Source organism: Macrosteles quadrilineatus, unplaced genomic scaffold (assembly GCF_028750875.1).
Source record: "Macrosteles quadrilineatus isolate MER2022 unplaced genomic scaffold, UCM_ALF_1.0 Scaffold_4__1_contigs__length_99947679, whole genome shotgun sequence".
In the NCBI taxonomy this organism is placed as follows: Eukaryota; Metazoa; Arthropoda; class Insecta; order Hemiptera; family Cicadellidae; genus Macrosteles; species Macrosteles quadrilineatus.
In genome coordinates, this window is record NW_026542597.1 from 89,637,762 (window position 1) to 89,654,346 (window position 16,585).

General features: G+C 34.4%; 1 protein-coding gene across 1 annotated transcript; it reads left to right on the forward strand.

The window, feature by feature from the left end:
- Nucleotides 1-1,547: 1,547 nt before the first annotated feature.
- Nucleotides 1,548-15,626, forward strand: LOC128993528 (succinate dehydrogenase cytochrome b560 subunit, mitochondrial-like). The gene is made up of 6 exons (XM_054417495.1): nt 1,548-1,639; nt 2,534-2,573; nt 7,220-7,276; nt 9,122-9,318; nt 14,106-14,245; nt 15,288-15,626. The coding sequence occupies exons 2-6, from the start codon at nt 2,554-2,556 to the stop codon at nt 15,390-15,392; spliced, it is 519 nt and encodes a 172-aa protein (XP_054273470.1). The 5' UTR covers nt 1,548-1,639; nt 2,534-2,553; the 3' UTR covers nt 15,393-15,626.
- Nucleotides 15,627-16,585: the final 959 nt, after the last annotated feature.

Below are 16,585 nucleotides of genomic sequence, written 5' to 3' on the forward strand. Positions count from 1 at the left end.
GACCTTAGGATCACCATTACACCAACCTTTAAATCCAGAGAAGCATATTTCCAACATTGTTAACAGGGCAAATTAATTACTGGGATTTATTCATAGGTCAACAAAAGACTTTACTAACCCTCACTCACTCTCGTATTGTCCTTTAAAACACTGACAGAGCGATACTTGAATGTGGCTCAACAATTTAGATATCTTATCAAGGGCACCCGAAATGCTTACGGAGAAAGTCCAAAAACACTTCATCGAGATGTTGGGATTCAAACTTGGTTTTCAATACTCCCAAACCCCAGTTTGTGACCTGGAGATATATAACCTTCAACCTATTCACATTAGACACAAGTTTTTCGATCTTCTCTTCTTATACAAAGTTGTTGATGGTCTCATGGACTGCCCAGAACTTCTTACTTACATCAACTTCACTGCACCAAGAGGAACACGCTCTAGATCCTTATTCAAACTGAAGTTCTTTCCAATATTATGTATACAACAATGGGATATCTCGTCTACACAGGCTAGGGAGCGATATTGGAACTTATGTCGACTTTTTTTGGAATTTCAACTCGCGTCTTCAGACTTCAGGTCGAGGAGGATCAACCGGCTCCTTATGTAACTATTGTTGTTTCAATCTAGCCATTTTGTTTCTTGTTTCTCTACGTAGTCAAGCTTCATATAATCAGGCGTCCTATTAATTTACCTTTTCAGTTCTTCATTGTTTGTCAATATCATCCAAGATTGTAACGTTAAGCAGTCAAGCACTCACATTTACTTGTATCTTATCAACATTGTTGATATTTATTATTGTTATTACGTTCAAATATATTGCTACTGTTATATTAATTATTTTATTGTTACTACTATTACTTTAGTAATTTTGTGATCTATTATAGAAACTAACATTTCAACATATATATCATGTACTTGCTGTAAAATGTTGTAACCGTTGAGAGGAAATAAATAAATAAAGGTTATCTTATGTGACGTTTGGGGTTAGACAACACCAAGAGACGGCTATACACCGGTGACGCAACAAAGCGGCATCCACCACAGCTACCTCAGTCCATGTTATGTCGCCTTGTCTCACCACTCAGTGTGGACACATATTTTGTCACCGACGGTTGCATCGCTCTTGCCGTCCAGATAGGACGGGGCCTTATTCGCTGCCTTATTCATACATGACTGCTGTGGTTGATTCCCTCCAATCCAAATCTTAAGATAATCCAGCGTCAAAGTACCCGCTCTTCTCATGTTAACCCAGTTAAGAGTTTATTTCAGATCACCTTGATTGCCCTAACCAATATTGAAATTGCAGTTAAACATAACAACTATGTTTTATCTATGACATAACTTTCAAAGTTTCAAACTATGCTGATGAATGGAAGAAAAGTTGGAGAGAACTATGAAACTGCATGGAAACAAAGAGTTCACCAGAGACACCTGGATAAAAAGTCAAATAAAAGGGCGAACTAACGAACAGCTGAATGAAAAGCAGAATAGCAGAAGCAGAAAGAAAATCTTAGTTCTGTACTCTTTCTGTCTGTATTCTGTAGGTAGAAGAGAACTAGAATTTTGAAGGTTGTTTTGTGTTGCCCTACCAATTCACAAACTTTCACCTACACATCGAACATTTATAATTCCTTTTAGCTGCCCTAGGGATGTTGCGATACCACTGTCTTTCCGATATTTGGTATCGATACCATATCGCAAAAAAGTATCGATACCGGCTCAGTATCGGAACTAAAGTATCGATACCGTCAGTATCGTATCCATTCGATACCAGTGACGTCATGTTCTGATTTCAGTACAGTGCAGCCAATATAGGATTCGAATTCAAGCTGCTAAAAACTTCCTAAATATGTAAAACGATAAAATTAACCAAACATAGCTAACCTTTGTTTTCAATTTTACCTTAAAGTAAAAGTTCAAGTAGGCCTAATCTTACCTTATGTTCTATGCCTATATAATTTATCTTTTCAATAGACAATGAATTACCAACGTAACACATTCGTGTGTACCATCAGCCTAAATAAAAAAACGTTTATTTTGTTAAATAACTTTAAGTGCCATCTTTTTAGTTTATTTATTTGATGTTAAATAGTCGACGGTTTCATTTTATTTGCCTAACACAACGTTGCTAACATTGACTTGTAATAAAAATAACTCTGCACCCAAACCCGGTATATATAGTCAATGGTTTTAGTTATGTAAAGTGCTATGCTATGAATGAATAGTGAATCATAATTTACTCAAACCACATATCAGACAAGCTAGATAAAAAAAAAAATTAATTGGGTTAAAGTTTGTTTCTTTTTTGGGTCACTGTTGCTCCAGCCTTGGAAAATAGCCGCAGAAGGCACGAGCGTGGCAATTTTACTCAGATTTGTCAGAAATTACCTTCCGATACTTACGATACGATACTGGCCTCTTGGTATCGATACCAAGTAAATATCGGAACAACCGATACCGATACGATACCAGCGGTATCGCAATAAAAGTATCGATACCTACTGGTATCGATAGTATCGCAACATCCCTAAGCTGCCCTCAAACACAAAAATGGCGTATTTCTGCAGAAGGTATGCTAAGTGTAATTTAGCAATTTACCCTATTGAAGTAATCTGTACCTGATTCCCTAGAATAGGGTAACTGAGGTATTTGTTTATAATCTATCTAGACAATGTGTATCTCTTTATACATGAGTTATTGAATTTTTAGATACTTTTATTTCCACCAGTAGACTTTAGCCTAATGAATAGGGTAGAAGGGGGGAATTGGGTACTAGGTTTTGTAAAATGTACTTTGTATGCTAAAACAAATTGAATCACTTTACAACTTTTACGCCTTCATTTAAAGGCTTCCAATAGACATCTTTTCACTTATTTTCAGACCTGCAAGTGGTTTTGTTCTATTAAAAAAATATATATATATATTTCATACCCAATTACCCCAAAGGGGGGAATTGGGTACTACACCTATTATACATTAAAATGACCTATTAAAAATTCTGGGAAAATGGGTGTTATTAACACATTGGGTGCGGCGGTATCCATATGGATACCTGGAGTCCATCACGTAGAGGCGACGGTATCCATATGGATACTTGGGTCCTCCTGAACTTCAATATTTTCCTGTGGCTCAGCCGTTTGATATTTCGAACTAATACTTTGTAGCCACCTGCGTTGACACAGTTGAATGACCGTGGTGACCTTGGTTTCTATTTTTGTCGCGTTATCAGTAGGGGGGGCGGGATGGGGGTGGGCGAGCGCGCCACGTGCGTTTGTTTACGACCCTTTGCAGAATGTTTCCACGTTAGCGTGTAGTGGGTGACTTGCTTTTTGTTGTGTTGTAGGTTGGTAGTAAAATTTCCCCATAAAATCCCCGTCTGGCAAACTTAAAAATCAACTTTTTGTCCCGTCTTTCTCCCTCCAATTGTTAATACGATGGGACCGGCTACGTTCCAAGCAGTGCTGCTATATGTGAGTGTTTAGCGAACTACGTCGACTCTTGTTATAAAACAGGACATCACCGCACGTTATTTGCTATTCGTCATACCGAAATATGAGAGCCAATCACCCGGCAATCGGGTTTGTTCGACGCTGCGGGCTGCGCCGCACTGGGGCTACGCCTGCTGTTTGATGGCCCGCAGCGAACGTGTTAAGAAAACACAAATAAGCATTTTAAGACAAGTTTTAGTCTCTTATCATTATTTTTGACAATTTTATAGAGCGTTAAAGTTAATTTTTGAAAACTTTACAGTTTTTCAAAGATATCTCTTTGTAATAAATCCTTATAACCTAGGGTTGTAAAAATTGTATTAATTGTAGCTTCTTAGACATACTTAAACATAAAATAAGTTAGATTATTCTAACTTATTACAAAAAAAAGTTATAAGAAGACAAAACTTTGAAAAACTTTTATGGTCTTCTGCCTCTAAGCCGATGTGACGGGGCAATTGGGTACTAAGCAGGGCCGTGCTGGCCAGGCGGGCAACCGGGCAATTGCCCGGTGCGCCCTCCCAAGGAATACCCAATTGACGCCCTAGCTCTAAAGGCAAAAAATAAATAAATAAATAAATAAATAAATAAATAAAAATAAAAAAAATATGGTTTTGGTTTCCTCACATAACAATCTTGAGAAAAAAACTTTAATAGAAGAAGTTTTACATCAGTGTATTTCATAACTGAATGCTATGTCTGAGACAGAATAAAAACGAATTTGACGTTGAACGGTTGGCAGTACGGAAAACTAGGACCGGAGTCAAGTAGAGGTAGAATCTATTTTAGTCTTGAGTCGTCTGGTCTGCGCGGAGCCACAACAGAAGCAAACCGGTTTGTTTACATCCCTTTCATAGGTTAGGCCTGCAGGTAATTGTTGTTGTATTATTATATTGCTATTATTATTATTTTAGTTTAGTACTACCAAATGTAAAGAATGTTACCATAATTATTAAGCTACCGGTACCATCGAATTTCATTGTCGCAAGTCGCATTATCTTTAACACTACAGTCGGCCTACATTTTCCTGTAGTTAATAAATTGTGAAATAATTAGTGTATTTTAACGCTTAACGTAGGCCTATGTATAATTTTTCACTTAGAGCTTCCATTCTACAACAAAACCGTTCCAATAAAACGCCCATAAAGCCGTTTATTTTTTTATTATATTAACTGTATTTTATTTATTTTATGAAGGGAATAATGTATAGGCCTACATATGTTTTTATTTCTCCCTGAAATATTCAGTGTTTAAGTTTTGAGTTTCCCTAGTTAGCTACTGACAACATTTAGACAGTTATTAATTTTTTTCTTTAATAAAAATAACTTTACATTAAAACTTAACCTTAAAGTTCGGCACTTGACTTGTCAGACAATTTTTTTTTTTAAGTGAGTGGTGTTTTAATATAGTTTGTTCGTTACATGATTATTTAAGGGTCTGGTTGATAGTTTGCAGCTATTTTACGAGTTTTATATAATTTTATTTAGGCCTATTATTTTATTTCATTTCTTATTCACTCTGTGGAATTTAACTTCAATTTACTAGGCTTAGCTTAGATTGTAAGATTTCAAGCATATTAGTCAACTCCCAATTAACCGGGGGAATTGAATGACTGGTTGAAGTGTCATGGATAACCCAAAATCACGGTGAAAGCAAAGGCATAAAGGCATTTAATAAATAAACAAAGCACGTTTTCTCATGTAGCCGTATTACATGTATGTTTAATAAACTTTAAGCAAATTAAATGTTTTTAACACAATACTAATGACTGCAATATTTTTAAACCCTGAAAAAATTATGGTAATTTTCTGGCTGAAATAATATTTTTTTAAATAAATAGTTTATAAATATAAATATAATTTCTTGTCAAAATAGCATAAAAGAGGTTAAAAACTACTAATTTTAGACCTAAAATTTCAAAATTTTTCCGGGGGAGGACCCCCGGACCCCCCGCCCCACGGGGGGTATTCCATACCCCCCGGTTTTTGGTTGACGCCCTCATGACACTTTGTCCAGCGCCCTCTTGAGGGTCCCAGCACGGCCCTGGTACTAAGCCATAATTTCTTTAATATTCAATGCACAGAAGTCATACCAACCTAAAGCAATTCTTAACTACCCCCTAAAAGCATATTCTAACTAAAAAAAAAACAGATGTATTGTTATCAGGCAAAAAAAATCTAGTACCCATTTTCCCATGAGGGGGCAATTGGGTACTAACATTTTCAACCCCTAAAAAATACACTTAAAAGTCAATTAAAAAATTCCTAAACTTCAGAAAATTACTATTAGTATGTATACTTTGCTCTTATGAGATAAAAGTAAATATTTTGCAGTAACTGAAATTTTTATAGTGTTTCCAAGGTTACTCGGGCCAAGTTTGATAGGCACTTTAAAAATTGAAAAACGTAAGGGGTGAACAAACTATTTTTTAACTCGTTTCAATTTCAAGATAACAACCTAAAATAAATTTGAGGTTTATAAAACATAACTAGCTATCACTACAGATTTTTTAATTCTTTCTAATAAAAGGCATGTATTTTTTAAAAAAATTCAAAAAAGTTCATACCCAATTACCCCTAATACCCAATTCCCCCCTTCTACCCTATAAATTGGCGGCTGCACTTTACTTGACGTCCTACACTCATTTGAATGAAAATATCGATCGATATATCGATTAATCGATTGCTTCATTCGATATATCGTTTGGTTAGTTAGGTAAGGTTAACCTAACCTAACTAACCAAACGATATATCGAATGAAACAATCGAATGAAAATATCGAATCGAAAAAAAAACAATCGAATGAGTGTAGGACGTCAAGTAAAGTGCAGCCAAATTGGCTAGAATATCTAAAGTTTGCTGCAGCAGGCACAAACAAATAGGTTTGCTTCACATTAGTTAGGCTTAGGCCTTAGCCTCCTTTAATACAAGGCCGCACAGTGCCGGATTCAGGGTACCTGTGGCCCTATGCCTTTTGCTTGCGGCCCAGCCTAGTGGTAAATCCGGCACTGAGACCGAGGTGAGACAAAAGTGGTTATACGACAGTCTCTGCCTACTGGCAGCTGTTGCACTATCTCATAAATTATTAACATTTCATTTCATAAAGGTGCGCCTGTACAGTTTTTATGTGGGCTGCACTTTACGTCCTACACTCATTCGAATGAAAATATCGATTGATATATCGATTATTCGATAAGTTAAGTTACCTATATCGTTTGGTTAGTTAGGTAAGGGTAACCTAACCTAACTAACCAAACGATATATCGAATGAAACAATCGAATAATCGATATTTTCATTCGAACGAGTGTAGGACGTAAAGTAAAGTGCAGCCTTTATGTGTAGGCTTACTTACACTTTTTTTTATTAGGTACAGTTATTAGGCTACCATGGCATTAGTCCGGTCCATGGAACGTTACTTACAAAAAATACAATCGTTATCCTTCAGCTAGCGATAATTAACAATATTTAATACCGAACAATGGTAAATATAATAGCAATGTCACACCAACATCATAGTATGGTAACTTAAGTTACTTAGGCCTAAACAAACTCATTGGTGTAGAATTAGGTTTACCCAAAAGTATTATGAAAATAAATACGTTAGGTAGGTACCCTAGAACTTACCTAAGTTATGCAGGCTAAATAGGCTACAGATCAATTTCTTCAACCTTAGGCTCTAAGCTACAAGTTACAGTATTTTAGAATTTTAAATATTTGTATTATTTCAGCTTAATTGGAGCTAACAGTCTGGTGAAAACATCAGTATGCCGGTTTCCAGTGTACCAGTAAGTAAAAAATAACTTAGGCTTTGATGTAATAATAAAATAAAACACTTAAAAATACTTATTTAGACATCTTTTTACTTTCTCCCCCTATACCATAGTATATGGAGAAAGTAGGTATTGTTTTCGTCAAAATTTTCGAGTTTGAGTTTTGAGTGGATATATTCGTTTTGGGTCCCCCTGGACCCAAAAAAGTGGTTTTCGAAGTGATGTCTGTGTGTGTGTGTGTGTGTGTCTGTGTGTCTGGATGTGTACAGAGCTAGAGACTACACCTGTGGTCCGATTTCGATGAAATTTGGTATGTAGGTTCTAATCCATGGTATCTCTAGGCGTTTTTTTCATTTTTTAGAAATTTTGATTTTTAATGGGGATTTCCCATAAAAACCCATAAAAACCGGAAAAATCGAATTTTCTCAAAAATGGCCCGAACGATTTTGATAAAAATTTAGTATGTTGTAGCCCTTTAAATTCTGAACACACTGGTGAAAATCCCATTTCTCTAAATATTACGGTTCAAAAGTTATGGTAAATTATGTTATTTTCCCATAAAAACCCCATAAAATAACGAAAAATAGGATTTTAGAAAAAAAATCCTGTTTTTATTCAACATAGTATGTTATGGTCCTTACAATTTTGATAGTTTTTTCAATTTTTTAGAAATTTGGATTTTTAATGGGGATTTTCCCATAAATCTCCATAAAATAACGGAAAAATAGAATTTTCCCAAAAACGGCACGAACGATTTTGATAAAAATTTAGTATGTTATGGTCCTTTATATTCTGAAAAAAATTGTGCAAATCCCATTTCTGTAAAAATTACGGTCTAAAAGTTATTTTAAATTATGTTATTTTCCCATAAAAACCCCATAAAATAACGGAAAAATCGGATTTTTCCAAAAATGGCCCGAATAATTTTGATAAAAATTTAAAAGTTTAAACGAGTTTGATAAAAATTTAGTATGTTATAGTCCTTTACATTCTGAACAAAATTGTACAAATTCCATTTCCGTATATTTACTCTCACCGCTTACACATGATAAAGGTTGTTGACAAACTTATGGGAGAAAGTATGTGTCAGAATGCTGATACCGTTTATTTTTAGATGGATATGTCTATTAAGTTATTTTAAAGCAACAATTTTTGTCAGTCCCAGGTGATGTTTAAAGTTATCTTCCAAAACATTAAGACTATCCGAGATGTTAATTTTGGACCTCACTTTTAAACAATGTTTTCTGTTGATAAAACTAGTATAGTATAATAGAGTTTCGCAACCCTTTTATTGTTCAATGTAGGGTTAATTAATTTTGTCGTGCAACGGGAATATAGTGAGCAAAGTCCAAAACAAAACTTTTAATGGGTTTGGACCGTTTTCCCATTTAAAAGCTTTTATGTTAACTTTATTAAAAATGCCACTGGCATAGACACTAGCAAAAAAAAAAAAAAAAAAAAAAAAAATGGTATCAGTATGTCAAGAATGTTTCTTATTCAGAGAGTTTCTTATTGTACGTGGGCCTAATATGAAATTGTATGAAATTATCTAAGTTAGGCCTAATGATAATATTATCTACTTTCTTAACTATAATTAAATTAATTCATCTACATTTAATAACATTCAAACTACAAGTTAAATGTTCCATGATTTTGTTCTTGTAAACTACTAACTTATCGTATCTCTTTCTATTGCATAAAAATAATTCTTGTACCCTAAAAAACTTTCCTAGCTGAATGTTCGTATTAAATAGAATATCTCTGATAATATTGTAAAAAATATTAAAAGTCTTGTTTTCTATTTTTTGATAACTTTTATTTTGGTCAACCCATAGAATTCTCACATAAAACTGTTTTTAGGATTCGACCCGTTACGATGAGGGTAATCCAAGTACAACCTCCAGTCACAGAATCTCACGATCAGAAGAACATGCGGCTCAAGCGGCCGATGTCCCCCCACCTCCTCATCTACAAACCGCAACTTACCTCCATGTTGTCCATCACTCATCGGATCACCGGCGTGGCACTGTCTGTTTACGCTCTTGGCTTTGCCGCATGTAAGTCTTGAGTTCTGAGCATTTTTTGAATCTTAGGTATTATTTATTGTACAATTAGCTTTTGATATTCTGACACTCTAAGGGACAAGGAGATTGTCTGCCTCAAACACTTGACTACCAACAATAACGCTAAAATTTAATCTTTAAGTTAACCTGAAAATTCAACTTATGAAGCCTTGTAGTGTTCAAATTGGTCGTTCAAAACAATAATTTTAGGCATAATAAAAAAATACCCCCGCCGCAGCAAACCTGCAGACTAAGCGAATTTCCATTTGCCTGATTGGATTTAGACTAAAATGTCTCCTTAAAAATATCACATTTATTCCCTACTAGCTGTAACTAGCTTTGCCCCGTTTAACTTCTTAATTTTCAAGATTATCTCGTTCGCATGGCTCAATCACGTCCTGGTTGAAGTTTGTTCGCTACGCTCACTCACCTTTAGGTTGGAGCTCGTTCGCTAAGCTCACTCACCTTTGGGTTGGAGCTCGTTCGCTGCGCTCACTTGCCTTCAGGTTAGCTCGTTCGCTACGCTAACTCGCCTCCAGGTTGAAGTTCGTTCGCTACGCTCACTCACCTTTTGGTTGCAAATTAGCTGTTGTCATAAATGTAAAAGAAATAATAGTGCTGCACCCTGTTGGTAATCCTTGTAACTTTAATGCTATTTAACATCATAGAACAGAACCAACTTGTTTAATTGAAACACTGGGGCGGAGCCCGAAAGGATTTTTGAAATAAGAATATGCCTATATGTTAATCGGGAATGTGAGCTATCATCATGCCAAATTTCAGGCCAATCCGACATGTATTTTTCGCGTTCACTTGTCACAAACATACATCCATACATCCATACATCCACACATCCAAACTTTCTCATTTATAATATTAGTAGGATTTAAATAGAATCAGTTTAACACATACTTAGGTTTGCTGCAACAGGGAGGGTAAAAGTGTTTTTTTTTATGTAAAATGTTAATAGTTAGTAAGAAATAAAAACATTTTCCAAATTTGGGCAAAATATGTTAATGAACAAGCACACTACAACGGTTTACTTATTCTCCATAAGAATAACATGGGAATTTTAAATTAACAATTTTTTGGAATTTTCTCCGTAACCATTAGGTGCATTATAACGCTTCAATATACTAAATTATTTGTTTTTTTAAGCTCTACAAAATAGTTTGGAAAGAAATTTTAAAATTTTATGTTTTTTTGGTCAAAAATAGGAAAAACCCATTTTTACCCCATAAAAGCCCCCATAAACCCCTGTTCCCATAGTCCGATCATGCTGGTTCGCGAACTCGTTCGAATAAACGTAGGTTTACACGTTTGACCAAATTTCATCAAAATCGGATCATTTTTGCTCGAGTTATCGCGCTAACGGACACATATATATATATATATATAAATATATATTAAGTATGATTGTGGTTAGGGCTACTAATATATAAATAATTGAAAACATTATAAAAACATAAGTACCCTTTTTAAATTCATTTTTAATTAATAAACGACATGTTTCAACACTTAGGTCATAGTCATGTTTACATTTACAAATACAATAACAAAATAATTAATGAAAGGAATAAATAGTCATATGTTAAGTTAACTTAGAATTTAGAGGATCTTGATTTAATCTTTGTTTAATTTTGTGTATATTATATAATGTTTTAGTTTTATTGCAACTGTAGGATTTTTTCAAATATCGGATTTGTTTTATTTATGTTCATGGTATTCAATAAATTTTGAGGGTATTTTTTGTAATTTTTGTATATATGAAAATCTTCTTTGACATTTAATTTTGTTTTATTTCTTTCATATTCTAGAATTTCTAAATTTTCATTTATATTTTTGTACTCATGTCGAGTTTCGATTAGGTGCTCTGCAAAATTTGATTTCATTGTAGTTTTGTTACCTGATTTTAACGCTTGTATGTGTTCCTATATATATATGAATATATATATATGAATATATATATTGTGTATATATATATGAATTTGAACGGATGGTGTTTTTGGCCTCTAGGGACCTCAAAACGAAAAAAAAATCGGTCCCGGGTCCAGGTCTTACCATGAGTACTACGGTAATAGCTTATTCCCTATATGGGAAATTCGCTAAAACAGTTTTTTTTTCTCAATAGTTCTTGCAAAAAGCTGTATCTTGTAGGTCTTTGCATCGGAGTGTCGTCAATCAATCACCACAGTTCACTTCAAGGACTAGGGAATCATAAAGAAAACAATTGAAGCTTCAAGTCTTGGGTCTAGACTTGTCTATTGTCTATGATATGTGGATGAATTCTGAGAACCGTTACCATTTACAGTTTTTACAGCTACAATGTTAAATACCCCCACTGCAGCAAACCTGTCGACAAAGCGAATTTCCATTTGTCTGAATAAATTTTGAATCAAATCTATTTAAATAACATTAGGTTTAACAAGTACCTAGGTTTGCTGCTACAAGGAGACTAATAAAGTGTGGTTTTTTGTAAAATATTAATAGCTTAGTATAAAATAAAATAAAAAAATTGCCAAGTTTGATCAAAATATATCCATAAACAAGCAAACTACGACATTTCACAATAATCTCCATAAGAATAACATCGGAATTTTCAATTTCAATTTTTTTGAATTTTCTTTGTTACCAATAACGGTACAAAAACACTTTGATATCTATATATTAATTTAAAACTGTTTTTCTTTGTCATAGCTAAATTTAGAGAACTGCTGGGCGTAGAAAGTCGGTAGAGGTGTCTAAAGAAAGGTCTTGGTCTGTAGATGAGCCATCAAAAGAGAAACGTGGTAAATTCCCTTGGGGCTCTGCCCCACTGGCCTTTGAATTCCCATCCCATGTTATTCTTATGGAGGAAAAACGGGGTTTTGTCACAGCTAATTACAGAGAACGGCTGGGCGTAGAAACTTGGTAGGGGTCTCTAAAGAAAGGTCTTGGTCTATAGATGAGCCATCAAAAGAGGAACGAGGTAAATTCCCTTGGGGCTCTGCCCCAGAAGCTTTTAAAGTTGCCTCTTCAAATTTGTTTACCATATGCATAATTCTACACTACTTTTTAATGAAACAGCTGTTAATATTTAAATTGTGATTTATTGAATTTTTCAAAATGAAGTACAGTATTTGCAATGGGTTTTTCTGATTTTAAAATCGATTTTATTCTGCATCGTGTCATGTTTTGCAATATAATGTTCTATTACCAAATCAGTGGAAAATCCTAATTTTTACAGTAACTCTTAAAATTATTTCTTATGGAGTTAACTTATATCTATTGTATGGCTTGGTTTCTGCCTTTTTTTACCACTTCTTGGAGATTGTACGTAGGTTTCTTTGGCGTATTGCATCTGTAGACGAAACTTGGGTTGGTGAAATTATTACAATGGAAAAAAGCGAGAAATCCTGGACAATTTGCTATAGGCTAAAAATAAAACTGAGTTGACAATATGCTACATTTCTTGAGCAATCATTGAAATAACCGATTTGCAAACAATGGAAACAGAACAAGTCATAGAACACAACCAAGTAGAAGAAAAGAAATAATGTTTTTTTTTTATATAATCTTTATTATAGACAACCTAAGGCGGCTATGAGAGGGAAAAATTTGTAGAAACACTAAAAAACAAGATCAGCTTTTTGAGAAAAGATAAGATATGTATTTACAAAAGATTTTGATTATATCTAACTGTTGCGTAGATCGTGAGTATTTCCATAATCTTCGTGAGTCGCCTGTAATGCTTCGCAATTGCTCGAATTCGAGCAACAGGTACACTAGTACTAAATTATTTGTTTTTTCAAGCTCTTTGGTCTTGAGAGAAATTGGGAATTTTGTGTATGAGGGTCAACAATTAGAAAAACCATTTTTTACCCCATAAACCCCCCCCGTAAAACCCAGTTCCCATTAGAGATGGGCTAAATGAGTACATCGAAATACTGATTACTACCGGTACTGGTACTCTCGAGTATCAGTTACTTTTGATGATTACTTTGTACTCATGAGTCATGAGTACTCATCACGGCCGACGGGATTTTGTACCCGTAGAGTGTTCCTGTATCAGTATAATACCAAATACCATTAGTGGATACCACTGGTAGTACTCGGTTCCTTTACAAAATGATTACTATGTGTTCTTAAGCAGTTTATTCATTTATAGTGATCAGTGAAAGCAGTTTTCATATTTGTGGAATTTGCTATTACTAACAAATGATTATGGTATTTTCAGCTATAATACTCAGTTAAGTTTTAACGAGTAGGCTACTACTAAACTGAGACCCGAGACGAGTCCTGGTACTGGATTGAAGGCTTAGCAGTACCAGTACTCAATAGTAGAAACGAGTACTCCAGTATCAGATACTTTTGGTTTTGAGTAACAGTTACACACGGGACTGGCGAGTATCCGATACAAAGTATCAGATACTGCAGTCCCGACTCACCTCTAGTTCCCATGGTCCGATCATGCTGATTTGCAAACTCATTCAAGTTTATCTTGCCTTACTTAAACCAAATTACATCAAAATCGGACAAAAATTACTAAAGTTATCGCGTTCACGGACGTACATATATACATATATAAAAATTTGAGCGAATGATGTTTTTGGCCTCTGGGGACATGAAAATGATAAAGTAAATCGGTCCCGGGCCTAGGTCATACCGTACTACCTATGGTAACTAGCTACTTCCCTATAGGGAAATGTGCTAAAAGTAGAGTGTCAGTGAGTAGAGTTCTTACTTCTTACAGTGTCAAATATTGATAATCTGTTGTCTATTTAAGTATTATTTTGTCACAGTCTCGCTGTCGCCCGGTAGCTTCCCTCACATGGTGGAGGCGATACAAGCTATGCACATTGCTGCGCCTGTCGTCTTCACTTCTAAACTTATACTTTCACTTCCAGTCTCCTACCACTTGTGCAACGGCATCAGACATCTGGTTAGTATCAAAAGCTAATTTTTATTTTTTGAATGTTTAGATAAGGTGGTATAAATTTTTTTTCGTATTATGTCAGAGATTGAATTGGGAAACATTTTTGTTCAGTGTTGATAAAAAATAACATTTACTATGTGAAATTTAAAAGGATCAAACTTGTGTTTTTTTTTTAATGACTAATCCGCTAACTTTAAACTTTCAAGTAAAAAAAAAAATACATGCAAGTTAGCAGACTAGCTAACATCTTTAACTTAACATCCATGATTAATATAAGACAATCCGTAAAATATTACTGTTTGTTTTAACCGACCTTGTTTTGAGAACTTTTTGGTTTAGGCCTAACTGTTTTCTAGGAATTTCGGCACTTTTGCCCCCAGGCTCGGCGATGGGAACAATACGCTAAACTCTACAGGATGTTACCGTACTAAGAATTTAATTTATTTTTTAATTGTCCTAAATAGACATCCTGTCTCGAAACAAAATGGTTGCTTGTATCTTTAATTTTGATAGTAAGTTCTGTACTGTATTAGGATTTGGAAAGCATAAATTAATATTATTGGAGGTTTTAAAATAAGAATTTTTATTGACTACGACTAATTTATTCCACTGAGAGTATTTTATTTTATTGTGTTTTTTTGGGTTTATTTGTGACACCACTGTTGCCAATACCTAAAAAAAGGAGACAAATGTACCTAGTTTATTTTGTAAATAATGCACACACTACTTCAGAATAATGATTATATAATTCCAGATTAGTAGCACTTAAATTTTTAATTTTGTAGGAATTGCATGTTCTAACCGACCTTTTGAGTTTGACCTATATGGTATGGGTATGGTTGGTTAAGAGGAGGTCTACAGTATATTTAAAGTTAGTTTTTATTTGAGACGTATGTATCTGGGTTTTACCAGGTAAGGTAGTCATTATTTTTAACTTTTAATTATCATAATATCTAGTAATCTGTAATCTATAATGAAACAGAATTTTAATTCAGCATAAACGAGTATTGAGAGTCCACTGTGGAGTTTTAAGGATGAAATTTTTCAGGTGTGGGACTTCGGTAAAGCGTTGACCATCAAGGACGTTTACACGACCGGATACATCCTGTGTGCCGCTACAGCTGTTCTGACCGTAGTCTTCGCATCCATGTAAACAAGAGCCAAGAGAACTTGAAATGTACAGTATTGCCTCATGATCTGTTGTAAATAAGCTGCTGCAATATTTATTAAGCAATGTTTGTGTTAGCGCCTCTCGGCAATAATGTTAATAAATCACTGTGAAAACCTCTCTGTGTCTCTAATCTTTTCACTGATAAGATTTGGTGTCATTAGGGTGTGTACTGATATGTTTTGGATTGGATGTTCAATTAAAGCCAAAGTAACAGTTAACAGTTTGCAATTTGTTTGATTCCTTTTAAACTCAGCTATTTTAGGGTTTTTATTAGCTTTTAATCATGCTGTTTTAAAATTGCTTCAAGGTGTGGAATGGTTTATGAAGACTAAATTTCACACATATACAATTATTCTATAGTTTTTTTGTGTGTATCAACGTCGGTGGCATTTTTAAAGTTTTTTGTAAAAGAATGGTTCAAACCCTGGTTTCTAAAGTAAACTTTTTGTTATAAGCATCATTAGTAGATAGCCCTATGGCAAATATTGCATCTGGATCTGGTAACAACCATACTAGGTATCGAACCAGCGAACTTCAGATTTGAAGGCAAACACTCTGCTACCCAGACAATTGTTGAATACAATAGATTAAACATACTCCCCTAGTACATTATTAAACCTAACGGAACAGCTGAAAACATATTTGTGCCTCAGAGTGGATATTGTTTTTTAATAATTTCCTTTTACCATAGACTAACCAACACAAGTAGAATTCTCATCCCATTGTAAATTTTGAAGCACGTTTTTCGTGTCTAGTTCATGTACGTGACACAAAGGCGCTAGTGTTGATGAAACTTTGTTTACATTATTTTAGGGTTAATTTCTTGATTTGTGCTTTACGTTTGGTTATATAACTAGGGGACAAGTTATTGTTTATGATTAGACCGTATTATTTGGTTAAACGAGGTTTTAAATGGCTGTAATAACGGGAAACAAATTGTAAACAAAACACGACCTCTACATAAACCGTACAGAACTAACAATAAAATTGTCTTCAGCTGTTCCATAAGGATGAGAAATCTACTAAGGGAGTATGTTTTATCTATGCTTTTACTTTACCCACTTTAAAACTATTTTGACCGACAAACTATCTGTTTATGTAAACTACTGCTTGTCGTCTGGCACTGGCACTACTACCAAAGAGTAAATGAAATAAATTTACATATTTACCCTAAA

Bases quoted from the DNA above. Each gene is read 5' to 3' on its own strand.
- LOC128993528 (XM_054417495.1), top strand. From the start codon at position 2,554: ATGGCGTATTTCTGCAGAAG. The intron at 2,574-7,219 runs GTATGCTAAGTG...GTATTATTTCAG, and splicing joins ATGGCGTATTTCTGCAGAAG to CTTAATTGGAGCTAACAGTC. The intron at 9,319-14,105 runs GTAAGTCTTGAG...ATTTTGTCACAG, and splicing joins CGCTCTTGGCTTTGCCGCAT to TCTCGCTGTCGCCCGGTAGC.